We start from the raw sequence: 20,477 nt of genomic DNA, 5'->3' as shown, positions 1-20,477 counted from the left end.
ATCTGCAGATTGGCGTCTTTTGAGCAACACCCGTGTTTTCCAAAGCCAAACCACCTCTGTGCAAATGAGGATGATCCCCGTCTATGCAATTGAATCTAACAATGTCGATTCCGAGGCCGGTGGTGTTTGTGTTTTATCTCCTGGCGCTGTTTGTTCACTCATTTTAAACTTCAGCCACGCTAGCTTAGCGTCTCGTGATGTGTGAACATTGTTCGCGTTGTGTTCTCGGTGCACATGCGCAGTCGCCTGTCCTACTTAGCTTGATCATATGCAGTGAATGTGTGTGGACTCTCAAGGCGTGTTTTGATTGCTTTTTGTGAAATGAGTGCCATACTCGAGTTTGTCATTTCGCACATCATTAAAAAAAACAATTATCGTAGACAATATATATCGCTCACCTCTACTGCCGAAGCCTAACTTTTCTTGTTTTGTTTAATGCAACAAGTCAGAAAGAGAGAGGCAGGAAAGTGTTTAGACCAGAGAAAGGAAAATATCTGTGGAACTGGATACAGACTGGATCACTGCTGTGTTGTAGCAATCGACAAAGGAGGGCGGCAAAACCGCCATTTATTTAGAAAATATAAAGCATGTTATTTTAAAATCGACAAACCTCTGTCCTCTCCTCATAACTCAAATCTTCCCTTCCTTTTCCATGTCTTAGTTCCTTCCCATTTTCCTTCCCTTGTCTTCTCTTTCCCTCCAGTTCTCACATGACCCAGATAGACAGGAGGGATGAGGGAGAAAGAAAATGGAGAGAGGAGATCTGAACGTATTTGACAAAACACACACACACACACACACCTCTGTCATATCCATATATAGCTCTGCTCTATCTGCAACCTCCCCATCACCAGGTCATACTGCCTCAAGGGATTCTGGGAAGGCTCCCGCTGGGGCTAAGCTAGCCAGGGTTGTTCCAACTGTACAATGACATCTGTGTGTATGTGTGTATGTGAGTGTGTATGCGAGTGTGTGTGTGTCATGTGAGAGAGAGAAACTATGCCATGGCATGCAAAGAGTTCATTACCATATGCAACACTACAGTATGATGTGACTGAGTGTGTGTGTGTATTTGGGCACAAGAGATACAGTGTGTGTAGGTGTGTGTGTGTGTGTATGTGCATGTGTCTACAAACACCAACGCAACACATATAGAGCACACATTAAAGTTGTGGCCTCATGCTGAACAATGGAGAATGAAAAAAAAAAAAGTGTGTGTGTGGGTTTTATTCATCTCTTTTCCCTCCAATGAAGCACTGATGAGAAGGAAAGTCAATTTAATACTTTGTGAAAGATATTTAACAATATATTCTGAATGTTTATGTTGTTTATGTTTATAGTGTATGGTTTTATTACCATGTAAAGTTACTTTTGCTTCCATTTTTATTTCTTTAAACTGCATATATTTGTAATGCAACCTAATAAATGCAACACTCACGGTGCTGTCAGGTACTGAATTTAGTCAACAGTTTTTTGTTGCTGTTACTCAACACTTGCACGAGGACGGGAACCTTTGAGGAGCATCAGCGGCAGCATTAGTTAACATATTAAACAGAAATTATTCTAAAACAGATTCAGTGCCGTTTCATCGCCTCCTGTCTCACAGCTGACTGCAAGCCTCACGCTGAAGTTTATGATCTGGGAGTGTTTTGTTCGCAGCTGGTGGTGGCACACAGTCAGAAATTAAAAACTGCTCCACTGTTCTGACCACAAAGGAAAGATGTGTTTCCTTTGGTCGTTTGTGCAAATTCACAGGTCAGAGTTCAACACATCAACTCTGACTTTTGAGTATGTGCATGGTCGGTGCCAATGTTTTCTTCTGCTGGATGAGAATGACTTTTTTCATCATTCACATTGTTTTCAGTTCAAGTACATAGAAAATTTAATGAATTTCTGTTTGGCAAACAGAAAAAAAAGATGATCAAATGTAGCTCAAAAATATGTGCGGTGCTCTTGGAAACAGAGATAACAGAGTGTCTCAAACAAGGAGGCAACCCTGACACTCTGAATATAAGAAAATGTGACAGTAAGGAGGGAAATATTTACCACGGAGGATCTTGACGAAGACCTACAGTGGTCGAAACATGTTGGCTTTTTAATGCTTTAGCTACCACAATAAAGGCTTTTTAATATTTCTTTCCTCGCTGTCACATTTTCTGGCATTTGGAGTGCCCGACTGCCTTCTTGTTCAAATGTCTGAATGGGTTTATTGCTAATCTGACTGCCCTCTCAGACTGCAATGCAATGCAAACCCAATCCAATAACACAGCAGGAACACACTCTCTCACTTGGAATGAATTTTCTGTGGCGAGTGTAAGATCCATACAGTATTAGTCTAATTTCTTCTGTAATTGCGAAATCCAGGAATTGATTATTTCCTCACTGATCCATCTGATTGATTTTGTATTCATCATGTAAGCTAGCCACCCATTAGGGTGTCTACAGGCAACAGAGAGTTAAATTTAATGCTTTTTAAGACCTATTCAATTTCCATTTTATTCAAAATTAAGATCTTTTCTTATTCAAATGAGCACTGCAGGTAAAGGTAAGTACCATATATTCAGTCTTGAGTTGAGGTCAGCTTTAGGCAAGATTGGATTAATTTTTGTAATCAATTTTTTTTTTACTGCTGAATCATATTAACTAGATTTATTGATATCATGACATGAGACAACCTAAGGAATCACGCTGGAACCACGTATGTCATGCCAGGTTGTTGGCAATGAGGTTAAACATCGCTGGCACTTTCAAAGGGTCCCTTGACCTCTGACCTCCAGCTGTGTGAATGAAAATGGGTTCTCTGTGCAGCCACGGCTCTCCCCTTTGCAGACACGCCCACCTTCTGCTAATCCCATGCAGTTTGGGCCACAAACCCTGCAGTCCACATGTGTTCTTCTTGTGGCCTGTTGTAAAATGGTGTGTGTGTGCAGACTGGGGTCTAAACAGTCTTGGAGCTGCATCAGTTGGCTTTGACTGGAAAGCTGAGACTCTTGTGGATTCAATGAGCCACATTTGATTCATGTGTGATGATGTTAGACGCCATAGCAGCCATTTCACTGTATAAAATGACCTATAGTGACCTCTAGGATAATCACAGCCTCATGAAATGTTGCATCCACAAACTAGACAAGAACTCAAAAAACAAGTTGCAATAAATTGTAATATTGAACCACAATACATATCGAATCAGCGCCCAAGTATTTTGACAATACTGAATCTGGAGATAGGCATATCATCCCAGCCATAATCAGAATGGATCTACAGACACATCACAACAAGATTTTTCATTTGGCCTGGTTGCGGTATTAATTAAACATTATTTATGTGCAGCCAATTCTCCAGCGGGCCTCCATAATGGTGCCAGCTGTGGCTGCTGTTCTGTGTGTGATGCAGCTGACATTAAAGCCTGTATACTGAGCGCTGGTGAGTGTGTGTTCAGCCTCTTACCACAGGAGCTCTCGTCGCTGCCGTCGGAGCAGTCCTCGTCTCCGTCACACTGCCAGACGGACGGGATGCAGCGACCGTTCCCGCACTGGAACTGGTTGGCCTCACATTCTGTCGTGGTACCTGACAGGAAATCATACAGGGTGAGGAAATGAGGCAAATTAACGTGATTATGCTCCCATATGTTTGCATCATTATCATTTACTGTTTGTTTACATGTAAACACTCTGTGTAGGGTTTCCCGCAGCACTGTGGAGCGGGCCGCCTTGACAAAAAGAATGCAAATGCTTGAGCAAAAAACACATCCAAAATTATTTGATTCATCCGTTTATTTTATGTAAAAATGATTCAAAATATCTAACAGCTGCATTCACGGACAAATGCATCACTCAACACAATTATCACTTTAGCCTTGGTTACCCAACAAGCAAGTTGAATTTTACCCAACCATCCCGTCCCCGATCCTGTTGCAAAGCCTGACTTTTTCCTGCACTTTGACACTTTAACCTTTAAAGTGACAGTTAACCTTAAAACAGTATTTGACCCATAAAACATTTTGACCCTGAGACTGTAGAATGTAATGGTAGGGGAAACACTAGGACCTTGTTTTTTTCCACTGGATCAGGGATGGCTGTCTGTTTTGGGGATATAATTTAACCATGAAGGCGTACAAGAAAAACTTTGGTCATCAGGGACTGAACACAACACAAAGTGAGTGCTTGATACAAATATTATGCATTAAGGGTGAAGTATCCCTTTAAAACAAAGAGCCATGATGTAGGCTATTTTTGGCTTCATATGCTTCACTTGCTTATAATGCATTCAGTGTTTGGCTTTTATATATGTCGAGAGAGAGGGACTGAATCAGCACTCAGTATTGGAACATAAGTACATAACAACTTGGACAACAGACAAATAAATAAAAGGTTGATTAGTTGATTGTTAAACAACTGGAACTCAAATATTTCTCATGCAAAGTCAAGATAAATGGAAATGGCAGATATAACAAAAGATTAGTGTGCACGAAGCTTATTCTCCTGTCTGTTTACGCCGACATGCCTGATGCTGGAAAGTCATGTCTGCAAGCTGCAGCTAGTACCTAGGACAGTGTAGCCTCACATAAAACCACAGAGTGATAAAACTCTTCAGGTTTGACACAGCAGGTTAACCTTGTGCTGAAGCCTGAGGGGCACAGGTTTCAACTCTTATAAACACATCAAAACATCAGGGATTTTCAGAGCATTTCAGCTGTGAACAAAAATGTTTGGCAAAAACCACAAAACCTTAAGATTGCATGTGCAGTGATCTGGTTATATTAAGTGCTGTATTACTGAATAGGCTGCATAGTTAGTGCAAATAATGTTAACTAATTGTCTCAGTACGTCGCACTAGCAAGTACTCAAAATTCTCAAATACACCATATCAGAAAAAAAAAATAATAAAAATCAGTGCAGCCTACTATAACTTCTTCAATTTCACTGAGAAGACAGAAAGATGAGAGAAAGTTGGAACCACACACACACACACACACACACACGTCCAAGCTCAGGTCATGTGTTTGCACTGCAGCTGCAGACAAAATGACATCAATATTTTAGTGGAGAAGTGAACCTCACTGTTCTAAAAATGTCTGTTCAGTAACATCTGTGCAACCAGTGAATTAAACAGTAAAAGAGGGTACCCAGTTGAGATTTACAACTTGATCTCTCGTGTACAAAAAGGTCAGTCTAATGACCCCAAAACAATGGAAATTTAAATAATAGAGACTATGAGCAAAAGTCAGAATGGAGGCAGTGAAAGGAAAATTCAAGAAAAGCCTTTTCAACCTAACAAGTAAATTTTGTCTTCTTTTGAGGAAAGAAAGGATTTTAAGAATCAATACCATATTCCAGAGGAAAAATGTACATGTTAAAAATCAGCATGGTAGACTCCAAAAAAAGGTATTTGGGTCATGACGAAAAAAAAAAAAAAAAGCTGAAAATGTGGTTCCCCTGAGGAAAGACACTGATCTACACACTGCAAAAAAATGTCTGTTTGAGAGGTTAAGCAGCCTAGTATGGAGTCCTTGAATCTTTTAAAACAAATTAGGGAAAGACTGTTAGTACTGACATATTCAGCTGTTTTGATGCTGCATGATTGAAAACTACTATTGAAATAAGTTTGTTTCCCATTGAAGACAGGAGGTGTGACCAGCTTTGCTTCAACAAACTCTGGTGAAACAACTCTGAAAACAAGTAAATTAGCACAAACTAAACAGGCAGATTTTTTTTATGCCCAATACTTCCACTTCTTCTCAAGAAAAGCAGTACTTTTCAAAATCAACACTAGACTTTTTTTTTTTTTTTTTGCAGTGCAGTGTGCAGACAGTTATACTGGAGGTCTTAAAATAACGCCAGGTGACCTTGACGCGGGCTCCAGTGCCAGTCCAGGTGGGCAAATTGAGCAGGCAGTGATAGACGCCCTGGATCGCTCGCAGTCCCAGCTGTACCGTCCTGGTCCACAAGTTTTTAGAAAGGTTACACACTTTCCCTGTTTAACCCCGAGGGCGTCTGTGGAAATGTCATGGGGTATATAAAAAGGTGTTTATACAACAGCTATTTCCGGTCGAGGGATTTGATTGGACAAGAGGCATTCAACAAGCGGTGCTATACATTTTTAAACAGCACTCTGACATTTTATTATGATTTATCTCGCCACTTTAAAAGTGTTGTGTGATAAACTGTAATAAAATCTCGCACCACAGTAGCACAAAGATGGACATGTTTCTAAAAATAACATGTGAGTCAAATTATGAATGGCCGTCAGAAGAGGACAAGGAGGAGGAGAGAAGCCTCCAGGTGTGCAAATATTACATCAGCACACCTGGACGAGTTAGAGGGAAAAGGAAAAATGAAGCTAACAGCTGTTATTTCTTTTTTGTTTGTTTGTTTGTTTGTTTTTTGGGGGGTGGGAGGGTAGAGCGGGGGTCTTGCCCGCTACGAGGATTATTCATTCATTCATTCACTCATTCAACCTTTATTTGGATTCGGGGAATCATTGAGAGCAAGCCCTCATTTACAATGATGCCTAATGTACAACAACCATAAAATACGGAATTACAATACAATAACAAAAACAGAATAAAACAGGGATTAAAACAGAACAACATCTGCCAGGATTAAATCAGGGATTTGTCGTCCTGTTTGTTAAAGCTTGTGGGCATGTAAAGCCCTTTGAGACTGTCAACACTGATAATGGCCTTTAAATAAACCTGAATTTGAATTGACACTGTAAGGCAACACGTGTGCAGGACACAAAACTAGCTAGCCTTCGAAAATGTGGAGACCTACGCTAAGTAGCTAGCTAGCTTTCATTAGAGAGACTGTTTCTGTATAACGGCCTAAACTGTTGGAAATCTGACTGAACTATCTGTGTCGGTGAAGCTGATTTAATTAGTAAATAGTCATAATGTGATATCCGTTATAAATGGCATTTACATAACTGTTGTATAAAAGCGATATCACACAAGAGGGAGTGTGTAACAGCGCTCCCTCTTGTGTGATATCGCTTAAGTGTCATAATTTTCAATCCTCTGTCTGACAGTGTGTATAAGAGTTAGGTTTATCACTTCCTCCATCCTGAAGATTTTTGATTGAAGTCCGTGCTGATATACAATATAAATCTGACCATGACCAAAAAAAATTCACAAGTATTCAATGTTCTCTTCTTGAATATCCTCCTTTAAAGTTTTGTTTTTTGCATGGGAACCATTTAAAAAAAAAAAAAAAAAAAAAAATCACATTGTTATTGACCAATCTGAGCATTACAAAGGATCAGGCTTATATAGAAGAAAGAAAAAAGCATTTTGAGGGTCAGCCACTCTTTATTCAGTGTCAGGTGATTGTGATGCCCTAGGCCTTAAAATAATTAATTGGCAAAAATTAACAGTTTATGTAGCTCTGGGCTGAAGGAAAGCTTGTATCAACAACATGACTGACTGAAAGCAAATATGTAACAAAAGACCATACAGACCACCATGAAGAGAGCACACACACACACACACACTGAGAATTAATTCATACATGCCAATAACTACATAAAACATTTACATCCCCGGCCACTGAGTGAATGAGCAGCGATTTAAAGTTGTATTTTTCTCTCTAATGTTTTCGTAAAATGGGACTAGATATTGTCTGGTATTTTGGATACGGCATACGAGTCGGAGTTGTCTTTTTCTGGTTTTAAAGGCTGTATTACAGTATTAATTATTACAGTAAAGGGATGCAATATTAAGAAATGATCACACGGTTCCAGCTTTTTGGTCATCATATCCGCATTACAGATGATTATCAAAAATCTCGTGTAAATATCACCAGTATCACCCCTACGATGTCAACTTCACATTGACAGAGGAAGAGATACAGTTATTTGATTTCATTCATGTCGCTCAGCCCTAAAACCTCCACATAAATAACTCAAATTCAGTATTATTCTGCTACATAATAATAGGGATGGGTACGAATACTCGAGTACTCGTTGTTGACGTCAGTATTCGAGTAACGTCTTACTATTCGAGCACCTGCGCAGTGTGTCGGTTTTGGCTGCAACTCATTTGGCGTCACATGTCAGCCGCGACCAGGAGGAGTGATGTCTGGAAATACTTTGACATAAAAGACGACGATAACGTGCAGTGCAAGATACAGTATGTGGCGTTAAACTTGTATATCACATAAATACCAGCTCGACGCTTAACCACATGCGCTTAAAGCACAAGGAGAAAACAGCGGAGACGGCTAACAGACAGCCTCGCGTCACATCTTCTGCTAGCCCTGTTAACACACGCCGATGTGATGATACCAGAGCGGAGAAGATTAGATTTATTTGAGCTTTGTGCTTATGATTTAGGCTGCTGATTGACAGTTACGTGTGAGGCAACACAGAACAGAAGTCCATACCGCTGAGACGTCTGGCAGCTGAATGTTACAACAACGTGATTACAACGCTGTTGCAGTTCTTCAATAACTGTTGTTGTTGGAAACGCACTTGGTTTACAGCACAGGTGTCAAACTCGTGCCATGGAGGGCCAAGAGGCTGCAGGTTTTCATTCCAACCAACAACTCCACCAGGTGATTTCACTGATTAGTCCCACCTCTCTGTTTGGAGGTAGGGTGATCAGTGAAATCACCTGGTGGAGTTTTTGGTTGGAATGAAAACCTGCAGCCTCTTGGCCCTTCATGGCACGAGTTTGACACCCCTGGTTTACAGTGTTGGCCGTTTATTCACATAAATGGTTTATTATGATGTAATAATGTCCTCTGACAGCCAGAAGCTGCTTTTTAGTAAACAACAGGCCATGTCGGGGATGTCCGTGTCCGACAGGAAACACTAGCAGAACCGATGTTAAGTACGGACCTCCTGTAATTTTTTTTTTTTTTTTTAACGATAATTTATATAACAAGTAATCGATTACTCGTTCACAATGTACAGTTGTCCCTCGCTATAACGCGGTTCACCTTTCGCAGCCTTGCAGTTTTGCAGATTTGTTTTAGTGGAATTTTGCATGCTTTTTTTTTTTTTTTTTTTTTACAGCGCATTGTGTTCTGCGTCCTGATTGGCTAAGGGACTGTAGACCATTGTCAATCAATCTCCTCCGTGCCGTGTCTCCTGTACAGTACAGAATGCGTTCATTCTATAATACTGGACTTATTTTTCTACGAAGGTTTGAACTTTGAGAGTTTAAACAAGAGAGAAAAGTGAGAAAATGTTAATGCCTGTCTGAGAAAAGTGTATAAAGTGTGTAGTGAGGGGTTTTACAGCCTTAAAACATCTAGAATAACTGTAAAAAATAAAGCTGACTACTTCGCGGATTTCGCCTGTTGCGGGTTATTTTTAGAACGTAAGTCCCGCGATTAACGAGGGACCACTGTAATTCAGTTACTCGAACATTGAAATCACTGAAAATGCCCTTCTCTACTACATAACAGCCAATAGGAAAATAAGGATAAACTGCATGTCGAGTCGAGTCATATAGTCGAGGGTATACACACTTCATCTGATCCGGGGACGGATTGTGCTGAGCGTGCAGATTCACTTTCAGCGTTGCCCTGCTTCAGTCATAAAACCACATGCGGGCACACGTGGGAGCTGCCCGGCACAAAAGAAGTGCAACTGCAGCAGCTGGACGGGCCTGAACCCCTTGCTCAAGGGCCACATGGCAATAAACACCCACTGAAAGGAGTATCTTGTTTTCCCTGGCCAATTTTTTTTCCACCAGATTCAAATCCCTCTTGTCACAAGCCAAAACAAGGTCTCACACACAAACAAAGGAAAGAAGCACTGAGGAAAGGACACAACCTTCACAGCTGCATTTCATAAAGTGATTTTTTTTTTTTTCATGAAAAGTGGAAAATCAGTCATTTAGAAAAAGACAGCAACTCTTGATCAGCATTCAAAACAGTTTCCTGCTGTGTATAATCAGCTCAACTTGTACTCTGTATTATGGAGTCTGAAAAAAAGCTTTTGGGATGGAAAGTTATTGTTGGAGTCAATAGATATTTTATAAAGCCCTAGTGTTTGGCAAACACTCGGTACAATTTTTGCTGAGACGCTTGGGTGCTCCTTGGATTATCTCTTTCAAACCCGGCGGCCTGTGGGCAGGCTTTTATTTTGAGGTTTTATTTCACACTCACAAAATTCAGTTCATTTTTTATGTTTCGGGGGGTAATTTTTTGGTTCTTGTTTCTAGTTCCTGTTTTGTTTTCACAATTTGAGGGAAATGCAGCAATTTATGGTAATTTTCTTGTAATTTATTTCTCTATACACATTTATGATACTTATACATAGTAAAAACCAAACTACAAGAAAACTAATTTTCTGGGGATTTTCTTGTGACTTTCTACTAATTTCCTGTTAATTTTTCAGTTAATTTCCTCTTAATTTGGCCCCCACCCCCCAATGTTTTTGAAAAAAAAAATAAAAATCAAGTGAATTTATTAAGGTTTCAAAGGATTAAATACTTGTGAAAGGCATCTGAAGCCTGATCTGAAATCTGATGTCAATGCAACATCAATGACATTTAAATATCTCTAATAGTTTACTAATTTTTTTTTTTTTTTTTATTGCTTTTATTTTTAAAGAATTTTCAGGTAAATGTTTAGGTAATTTAAAAAGTAAAAATTTATTTTAGAGCAACTTCTGACAGTTTTGCCCTGGGCTGAGTAACCATGTGCCATGGAGGGCCAAGAGTGTGCAGGTTTTAATTCCAATCAAACACCACCTCAGGTAATTTCACTGATTACAAATTCAGCCACAGACAGAAAAACTAATTTGTGAAATCGCCCGCTGTAGTTTGTGTCTGGAATGAAAACCCGCAGACTCGTCCCTCACCTGTCAGCTGAGGCGGGCTTTACTCTCAGGAAAAAGGGCAAACCCGCCTAACCTTTAGCCAAATTACCACTGACGTACTCCAGAACAGAGCTGTTACAGAATACCAAACACACCAACCTTTCACCCACATTACCATATTAAACACCACATACAAAAAGGCAGGCTGGGATCACAGCATACCCAACTCTTTATCAGGGCGAATGGAGCTCAATCCATCACTCAAACGACTATTGACACACAGAAAAAAAAAAAAGACAGGTCACAGAAACACCAATCTAATCCAACAGTGTAGGCTTGGACTGTTAGTTTGGGGATATCAAAAAGCCGGAGGGGGCACTTCCAATGCGATCTCACAACTTCGGCACCACATATCCCAGAGATTATGTAATAAATTATGACACAGCTGTATCCTTTTGGTTCCACAGGAGATTTCTAGACCCCAGAAAATGAGCAGCTTTTCACATAAACGCTCCTATCACAGTCTTAGTGAAACACAGGCAATTCAAAAATACTGCCCAGCCAATGTATCAGCCAATACTGGTCAGTCACATACATCGATATCAGTATATGTTGACTGATATTCACTGATATAAAAACACTTGTAGCAGGCTTTAAAGCTGCAGTGAAGATACTCGTATCATATGAAACTGGACGACCTAAGGAATCCATTGGCACCAGGCATGTCATGCTTGGAGGATGGCAAGGGGGCTAAACAATGCTTCAAGCCAGGAATAATCAACAAGTAGGTGTGCGTTAAATAGTTTTAAAGCATGACATGGAGGCAAAGAGCCGCCTCTGTTAAGGACCTTAAAACTGTTTAAGGCACACCTACAAGTTAATTAACCTTTTTTTTTTTTGGTCATTTACCAACAATATCGAAAGGAAAGAGGAGGAAACAATATTTTAAAAACCCGTTGGTGTGTTTTCCTTCTTAGTTTATCCAGTTGATATCTCAGCTGTGATAACAAGTAAGCTTTGACAGCTGTGCTTTTTAAATGTTGTTATGGTTACAAGTTGGGTAGCACATGGATTTAGACCAGTGATTAAACTTGAGCCGAATTACAAATCATAAAACAGTATTCACCCAGACCATGGTATAAAGTTTAGATAAATTTCGGGGAGGGTGAAACGGTGCATCTCTTTTTCAAAAAGGTGTCCCCTTGACCTCTCACCTCAAGATGTGTGAATGAAAATGGGTTCCCACAGGTGTCCCCTCTGCAGAGATGCCCACCTTATGCATCACATACTACTGCCTGTCTCACCTTAGAGGGTAAGACAGGCAGGAGTATGTGGCTGGCTGCCTCATGGGCCCTGTTACCCACAACTTTAGCTTCAACATATAGCAACCAGACTCTCAACCTCCTGCTGTATTTGTACACACTGACACAGCGACACATGCAACAGTCTGCTCAGTGGGTTTTAATATTAAAAACAGCTTTTCATCTCCACTGCTGCCAGTAAAAATTATTTGTTTTGTTCACAGCAGTGTTGCCAAAAGGCCAAGTCATGTCCCTGAGGTTTCTGTTTATTTTGACTTTTTGGTTTAAAAAAGAAAAAAAGAAAAAAGAAAAGAACTCGTATTTCACATTCATGCAATTAATAGCACAAATACACATTCTGGGCCGAACAACATTAATGTCATACGGCAATATGTTTCAATAGACAGTAGCATTACTGTGCGTGAAGCATAATTTGGACAAAAATCCTGGCAAAACCCCTAAAAACACACAGGGACAGAGGTATGGGAAACAGCTGCTAATAATACAATGCAAGAGCTTGGTTTCCACAGAACAAATAAGCAGAGCTATCCAGGGCTTAGCCATTAGCCTGGTAACCGAACAGGGCCAGTTACAAGGATTAAAGGGCCAAAGGGGACAAGCTTGAGCACTACAGTCACAGGAGACTAGTTTGGGGGACTATAGTGTTAAACGGTGCTAAACTATCATCTACCAAACCAGACAGGGCCACTTAAGACACAACTGGGCCAAACAGGGGACTATAGGACCAATGAAGGCCAAGAACCAAAGAGGGGGTAGTTATGGCACTACCAGACCAAACATGGCTACTTATGGTACTACAGGATCAAACCTCACTTGCCGGTGGATTACAGAAGTAAACAGGACTCCCCTTTCTGCAACACTCCTGTCTCCCCATTTGTGCCCAATTAAAAGATTGCATTTTGTCTTGTAGCACTTTTTGTAAAGAGACATTACAAATGGGATTCAGGTTCAAATGAACACAGCAGTACTCTCAGGTTCAACATCAATATGTGTGGGCCTTAAATGAATGTAGAAATAAGCAAAGGACAACTCACAGAACCAGTCAGTGCATTATATTTTTTACTAACACAACATTCCAGATAATCATTCTTCATATTCTGTGCATTGTGATAAATGACAACCTGAACATTACCTTGCAAACCAGGCTCACCCAGACCTTGAAAACCAACACATACTGCAATGCAATAAGACTTTTATTTGTCTCAACATCCTCAATCTTGAGCATCTCAGCATTGAAATGAATACATCTTATGTTACTGTAAAGGGATGCGGTGTCAAAAACAGTCCAAAATCAAAACGTCAAATGCTGAGCATCTCTAACAATAACAAGGTATTTTATGTGTACTTAAACCACAACCGCTGAGGAAAAGTATGAGACAACACCTTCTCAAAACTTACTCAAGGAAAAAAGTGAAGTGGAACATAATCCCTAGAGAAAATGGGACACTAAATCCTGTTTATTTACTAAGATTATTTACTTGAGATAGAGGCTAATGTTTACTAATCCGGAAAGTGTGCAGTGATTACATAATGTTTTCACAAGTGTGACAAATAGAAATGCACTAGAGCTGATAGTTGAGCTGTCCTAGAGAGATGGGCACTTAAGGCTTCCAACAGCACAAGTATACAACCAAATGAGTAGTATTTCGCAACAGCCATCAACAATAGTTGACTCTAAAAATCTGCTTGGATCAGCAAATCACAGCCTCCTTTCTTCCTCCTTTATCTCACAGCTGAAGTATGATGCATCATTGTGCAAATTGTTGTGTTTCCTGGAAATCTGGACAAACAGTGATGCACGGGGTGCTTAAGACTTTTAACCCAGATATGAAACCATTTCGGCACTTTCCACGAGGGGACCCACCAGAAGCACTGACCTATTTTAAAGTGCCGGGTTTAAGAAAAGCAGGTATTAAACCAGTCCTTCAGACAGCATGGCATATTTTGTGAGATTCAATGGTTACCTTTGGACTTAGTCCAGATATTCCCAATGTGACACAAATGTGGAGATGTGGCTAATGCTAAAGCCATCTCAGAGGAGAGCAGAGGTGACCGGCACAAAGAAGCTGATAAGGGAAACACTGCACACACCACTGAGAGTGTGTGTGTGTGTGTGTGTGTGTGTGTGTTTTGGAAGGTGCATGGAACCATACTCTCCTGATAAGACTGCCCTGTTCACCGCTGCATAGCCTAAATATTCCCCTCAGACTACAAATGCCTCCATTTGGCTTGGAAAATAGATTTGGTTGGTGAGCTGAAAGCAAACTCTGCTTTCACCTCCTAATAAGAGGTAAAAAAGGAGTCAAAGAATGAGCTATTGTTTGCTTTACTCTGAAATAATCCTAAATACCGGAGAATCTTTTCTTCTAAACAAAAAAAAAAGATAAAAACTCATCCAACAAAAGGTGGAAAATGATTTCAACACAGTTTAAGATCAATGCCAAACAAAATGTTGCATAATTTTAATTAAAGTATAATTTAGCAAGCTTTTGCTCTGACAGTATTCCACCTACTGAACCTGGGCCTCGTCCAGCAGCTTGTTGGGACAGGACATGTCACCCCAAACTTCAGCAAACAAGGACCAGTTTGGTGCATCTTGTAAAGGTTGCAATGGTAGCAAAAACATTTAGATCTACTGCAGCAATCAGCATCTCATGATGAATACACTATGACTCATGTTATAAAGACCTGCTGCAGAACACAAAGACAAATAAGACAAAATACAGCCTAGCTGTATAATAGGTTTGGTGAAATGAATACCTGCCATCAGCCAAATTCTGGCTAGGTTTGCCTGTGCCTGTTGATTTTGCCTCGCCTACTTACCACTTTTGTAAGTAAACAACCATCAACTGCAGTCGGATTTTACTCTCAATATCAAGTTGACTGGAAAAAAGTAGTATAATGTGGGTGGTATATTTCATCATAAACCATAAAACTTAGTTTGCACAGGTAAATCTGCACTTTTGAAACCAGGACTTTTGCTTTTATACCTTACAGCATAAGAAATCAGCTGTTTTAGGTCTTTAGTTAGTTTAAAGGTTAGTATTTTTCAAATGTCAAACCCATTATGATCCTATATAGGGTATATGGCAAACAGTTAGCCTTTGTTTGCCATCAGCTTGGCCCAAAATTAGATTTAAAATACATTTTATACATGTCCTACTAGTTTTCCACTTTTATCCCCTATCATAATGATTTACAAGTTACAGTAAGCACATTTATACATGGATATTTTACTTATTTAGCACCATAAATAATACAGTAGTTTAGTTTGAACTCTTCTCTACTTTTTAATTGCAATTTGTCATGTGTAAATGCAGGACTGCAACTTAAATTTGCTTTACTCAGTGCAATGACAACAAAAGAATCCATCTATAATAATCTTTCCAGGTACGTAAGGCTTAAGGAACCACTGCATGTGACTAATTGCAATCATAAAATCTGGTTATGTCCTGTCGGAAATTCCCATATAACAACCAGCAAACTCAGCAAGTTATCATGACAGAAGATTTCTTACTCTGCCTCCCAGGAGGGAAAGCTTGAAAGGCCTGATTTAGACTTTGTGCAGCTTGTTGCACTGCTGGCAGTGACGACTGGATGTCTTAGATAAACATTGTGTCCATGACATTTTAAAATAATAATCATGATACTATGAGAAAACTGAAACACTGTGCAATCCAAAGTCAAGAAACAACATTGCAAAACCAAAAACCATATATAACTTACTTGCAAAATAATATGCTAAATCCTAAAGAATAATAACTTATTGAAACCAAATGTGCACTGATATGTGGACACAGCTGTGAATTTAATGTATATTTAGAAAAATCCATGATAATTAGTCTTGCTGGACATACAACTATAACTCATGAGAGCGATTATAGTTTCCAGCTTTTTTTTTTTTTTTTTTTTTTTTTACACTGAATATTTCCTACATCCTCCTTGTACCTGAACACATCCATGCTGATGCAACAACCCACATGAAAAAGAAAAGCCAGGAGGCAATCATGAACCTTTCACAAACCAAACAAATATACTTACACACCCAACCCATTCATAATGACTAGCTGTTCATTTCCATAAGCAGACTTCCAGTGTAGCAGAAGCACAAAAGTCCATATATCAGAAAAAGCAGGACCTTATGCACCAGCCATGATCATGAGTTGTTATATAGGGAGAAACTAGAGTTCACATCAACAGTAAAACTCCCAACTCATCACATCAGCTCGGCCTACTGCTTGCTGTTTACGTCCATTTAATGCTGTGGTAGCTAGAGAGAGAGAGAGAGAGAGAGAGAGAGAGGAACGTATGCAGTAAGTGAGCCTCGGGCGCCCAGCAACTGCTTAGAGCTCCGTTGATCAAAAACAATCACGTTGACACTGGCGCAAACCACAGAAATATTTACAGGCTAACATAAGAGTGCAACAGCCTACTTGGATGAGGAAAATATCAGTCAGCTTTTCTGCCAGTTCATTCTGCTGAGTCTTTAGTCCTTGATGCATTGTTTTGGTGGGTTTTTTTTGGCCATTTCCTTCTTAACACATAGGACAGCTGAAGTGATGTGACCGACAACAAATGCAAAGTTTCGCTCTACATCCTCGAGTCATCCACGGTTTGGAAAAACTGATGCCTATCATTACAAACTGTTTGCTGGCAAAGGAGGAAAGAAAATTATGGGGTACAAGAAATAAGTTCAGGCTGCATGTCAGCTTGAAACATTCCCTTACAAAAAAAAAAAAACAGTCAAATTCCTATGGACAGATTCATAGAGCACTATAAAATCCCTAGAATGATCCTCTGAGTTTAATCAAATGCAACCAGGTGTATTACAAGCCGAAGGAATTTCCTGCGCAAAAAGTCTTTTTGCATGGATTTATTTAAGCCAGCAATCTTTTCTGCCCTCTTGATTTACCTATCATTATTATGCATGTAAATCTATTGATCAAAAGGTCTATGGATCAAAATACATACTTGTCCTGATACAGTCATCTATTGAAAATACACAGGCTTGAAATCACTTGGTCATTTCCATAACAGCCACTGAATGATTATTATTCAAACTGGCTTTATACGCATGGATTCAAAAAGGCCTATGGCGCTACAGACATGCGTCCTATTGCTTTGTTGTCCTAAAAATAGCAGCCCTATTATTCTTTATATAAATATAAATTGTCACACTGGAGGTCACAGTAATACAATTTGCCCCAGTAACAGAGACGGCCGCCGTGCACTTGTCGCTGAAGCCTTCCGCCCCTTCTGTCCGCCGCCCCGCCCACTTCAAGACTGCAAACCAAGCGCACCCAGTGAGACCCCCCACCCCCCACACAAGCTTAGTAACTGGGTCTAGCACTGTATCACAGTAACCATGGAGGAGAAATACATCCATTTTAATTAGGCCAGCGTGGCTGCTACTGCTATCTAATTTGCGTGACGTCTTGTTCAATGCACGAGCAAATAGGCTCGTACAATGTGTGTGTGTGTGTGTGTGTCTATGTGTGTGTTTGGGAAGGGGGTGTATGTGTGCACAAACACTGGTTTTGATACAGCCACCAAAGGCCATTTTCCACGGTGGGAATCAGAAGAGTGAAATCTGTGCAACACACACACACACACACAACACACAAAGAATAAAAGACATTTCAGCAGTGCTCTGGGCTGCTCCAAAATTCAGCCTTGCTTTGAAAACTGCACCCTGTCCGCCCGTCAGCATCATCCACCGGTAATGATAACCTAACCAACACTCAGCTCATAATTACATTGGCATCACCTTAGGTCGGTAATTGGCCCCGGTCACTCCCCTCCTCCCCTCCTCCCTCCGTCCCTGCTATATCCTACTGGGACTGCGGTGCTGCTACACCGCTATGTCAATTTTATTGGTCCATATCAATCCACTGAAGCCTCCTTTCCCTCTCTCTCCCTCTCTCTCGGCTTCCACTTCAGGAATAAATAAATAAATTACCAGCCCGCTGGGGATAGCGGAGGACAATCCTACACTGGGCGAGAAATAAATTAAAAATAATTATAATAAATCACAGCATGCACAGATGCATCGTTATCCAGTGCACAAGTGGGGTTATCGAAAAGCTGCAGGTTTACATTGAGGGATAAAATTAATTAGCGATAATTGACCGTAGGCTAATTGGTCATGAATGAGCAGCGGAAAACCACCGCCGCCGCCGCCGCGGTGGTTTTCTCCGACACAAATCGGGCCTCTTTTTCCCTTTCAGAAACACTACAGCTAATTCAAATGAAGGCACACACACACACTCCTGAAAAAAGCTAGAGTTCAAACGGGAAAAGGAAAAGAAAACAAGAAAAACGCCGTTGTTTCACACGTGTTTTTTTTTTCCTGAAGGAGCAGGGCAAGGTGGACTGGCCCAAGGTGGAGCTAAACCGCGGCCATTCCTTCAAGGAGCAGGCGGACAGGTGTACGGCTACAGCCGGGCGTTAAGCTAGCCGAGCCGTTCACACACACCGAGCCGTGGCTCCAGTGTGTGGAGAATTAACACACACACACACACACACATTTCACACACACACACACACACTCTCTCTCTCTCACACACACACACACACCGGAGCAGTGTCTTACCGTGTACGGTAGCGCAGTGCTGGAGACATATTAGCATCGGCAGGAGAAGGAGCCCCGGTGCGGACGTGACCATCTCGCGGCGTGACGGACGGCTGTTTGCTGAACGTTGAGCCTGCTTGTCTCGCGCTGGCCTGGTCTACGATTCTGCCGGTTCACGCGCTCCCTCCTTCACTCACACACACACATACACACACTCACACACACTCGCACACACACAGAGAAAAGGCGCTCCTGCCCGACGCCGCCGCCGATCAGCACAGCACGCGCTACACACAGAGCGAGAGAGAGAGGGGGAGAGAGAGAGAGAGAGAGCGCGAGAGGAGCCACGCAACGCAACAGAACAGAGGCGACCGCCGCCGCCGCGCACCACGCGCCCCTTTTATCTCGTGCTACACGCCGTGGCCGCTCGGGCTGCCGTTCCCGCCGCCTGTCCGGTTCAGATCCATGTCGTCGCGTTCGGCACCGAGCGGCGGCTCCGGTGGGGGCCGGCAGAGGAGCTGCAGCGCACCGAGCCTGTCACCCTCCTTCAGCACGTCCTCAGCACGCTGTTAACCCCTCACCACCCGGGAACCTAGTCCTATAATACTGGGATTATCATTAGTATTAGTAGTAGTATTAGTATTAGTATTATTGCTATTATCCCACCAATAGAGCTGTTTATTTAATTTTCTTTTATTTATTTTTATTTATTTAATTATTTTGACCACCTAAAAATTATTATTATTATTATTATTATTATTATTATTATTATTATCATCACCATCATTATTATTATCCAATAGAGCTGTTTATTTAATTTTCTTTTTCTTTTATTTATTTATTTAATTATTTTTACCATTCTAACCCTAACCCTAAAATTATTATTATTATTATTATTATTATTATTATTATTATTATTATTATTACCATTGCTATTTTTATCATTGCTATTATCCCACCAATAGAGCTGTTTATTTAATTTATTTTATTTAATTATTATTTTATTTATTTTATTATTTTGGCCACGTAAAAAAACATTATTATTATTATTATTATTATTACTATTAATAATAATAATGATAATAATTACTATTGTTATTATTATTATTATCATTATTATTATTATTATTATTATTATTATCATTATTATTAATAATAATTATAATTATAATATAGTTATTATTTAATAATATATACATATTTAATTTAATTTAATTTTACTTTATTTTGACCACCAAAAACAAGGTATCTAACAATGGCAACATTAATATTATTATTATTATTATTATTATGTATTGGTATTTACTTATTCATTTATTTGTTATGAATAATAATAGTATCAGTAATGTTTTAAGGTATTGTATTTTCTTATTTAATTTTCATATTATTTTGTATATTTATTATTTATTTATTTAACCACCGAATAACAGTAGGATAACTAATAATATGATAGCACTTTATTGTCATTTTTATTATTAGTATTAGTCTTGTTATTGTTGTTGTCAGGGAGAAAAGGGGCAATCTTAAAAATATAATTTTTCCTCCAACATTTATTTATTTATTTATGATCAGACCCCATAAAGATAAAATAAAATATTGGGACTGTGTCTCCTACATCTTTCAGTGGTCTTCAACAAAACACCATTATGACACAAAAGTCTGCAGGTGGACTCTGTCCACCTGCTCAGTGCAGATGCCCCTAATTAGCACACCTTCTCACAGAGGGGAGGAGCTTATTAGTGGGATCACCTGTGTGCTGTGGTTCCAGTCAACACTTGTGAGCTGCTGGATCACCGAGGCACATGGCTCGAACTTGT

The 20,477-nt window shown here is 40.0% G+C and overlaps 1 protein-coding gene across 2 annotated transcripts in view; it reads right to left on the bottom strand.

Annotated features, from left to right (window-relative positions):
• vldlr (very low density lipoprotein receptor) overlaps positions 1-19,161 on the bottom strand; it is a 99,728-nt gene extending 80,567 nt beyond the window's left edge. Inside the window, exons 1-2 of one of the 2 annotated variants that reach the window (XM_030065926.1) lie at positions 18,682-19,161; positions 3,448-3,567 (exon numbers count right to left, since the gene is read on the bottom strand). In XM_030065926.1, coding sequence (XP_029921786.1) covers positions 3,448-3,567; positions 18,682-18,754 — 193 coding nt within the window. In that variant the 5' untranslated portion in view covers positions 18,755-19,161. The remainder of the gene's footprint in view (positions 1-3,447; positions 3,568-18,681) is intronic. The other variant, XM_030065927.1, reaches the window with a different exon arrangement.
• Positions 19,162-20,477: the final 1,316 nt, after the last annotated feature.

The sequence above is a fragment of the Myripristis murdjan genome, chromosome 12, assembly GCF_902150065.1.
Source record: "Myripristis murdjan chromosome 12, fMyrMur1.1, whole genome shotgun sequence".
In the NCBI taxonomy this organism is placed as follows: Eukaryota; Metazoa; Chordata; class Actinopteri; order Holocentriformes; family Holocentridae; genus Myripristis; species Myripristis murdjan.
Note: the sequence above shows the minus strand (reverse complement) of the source record. Positions and strands in the feature narration are given on the sequence as shown.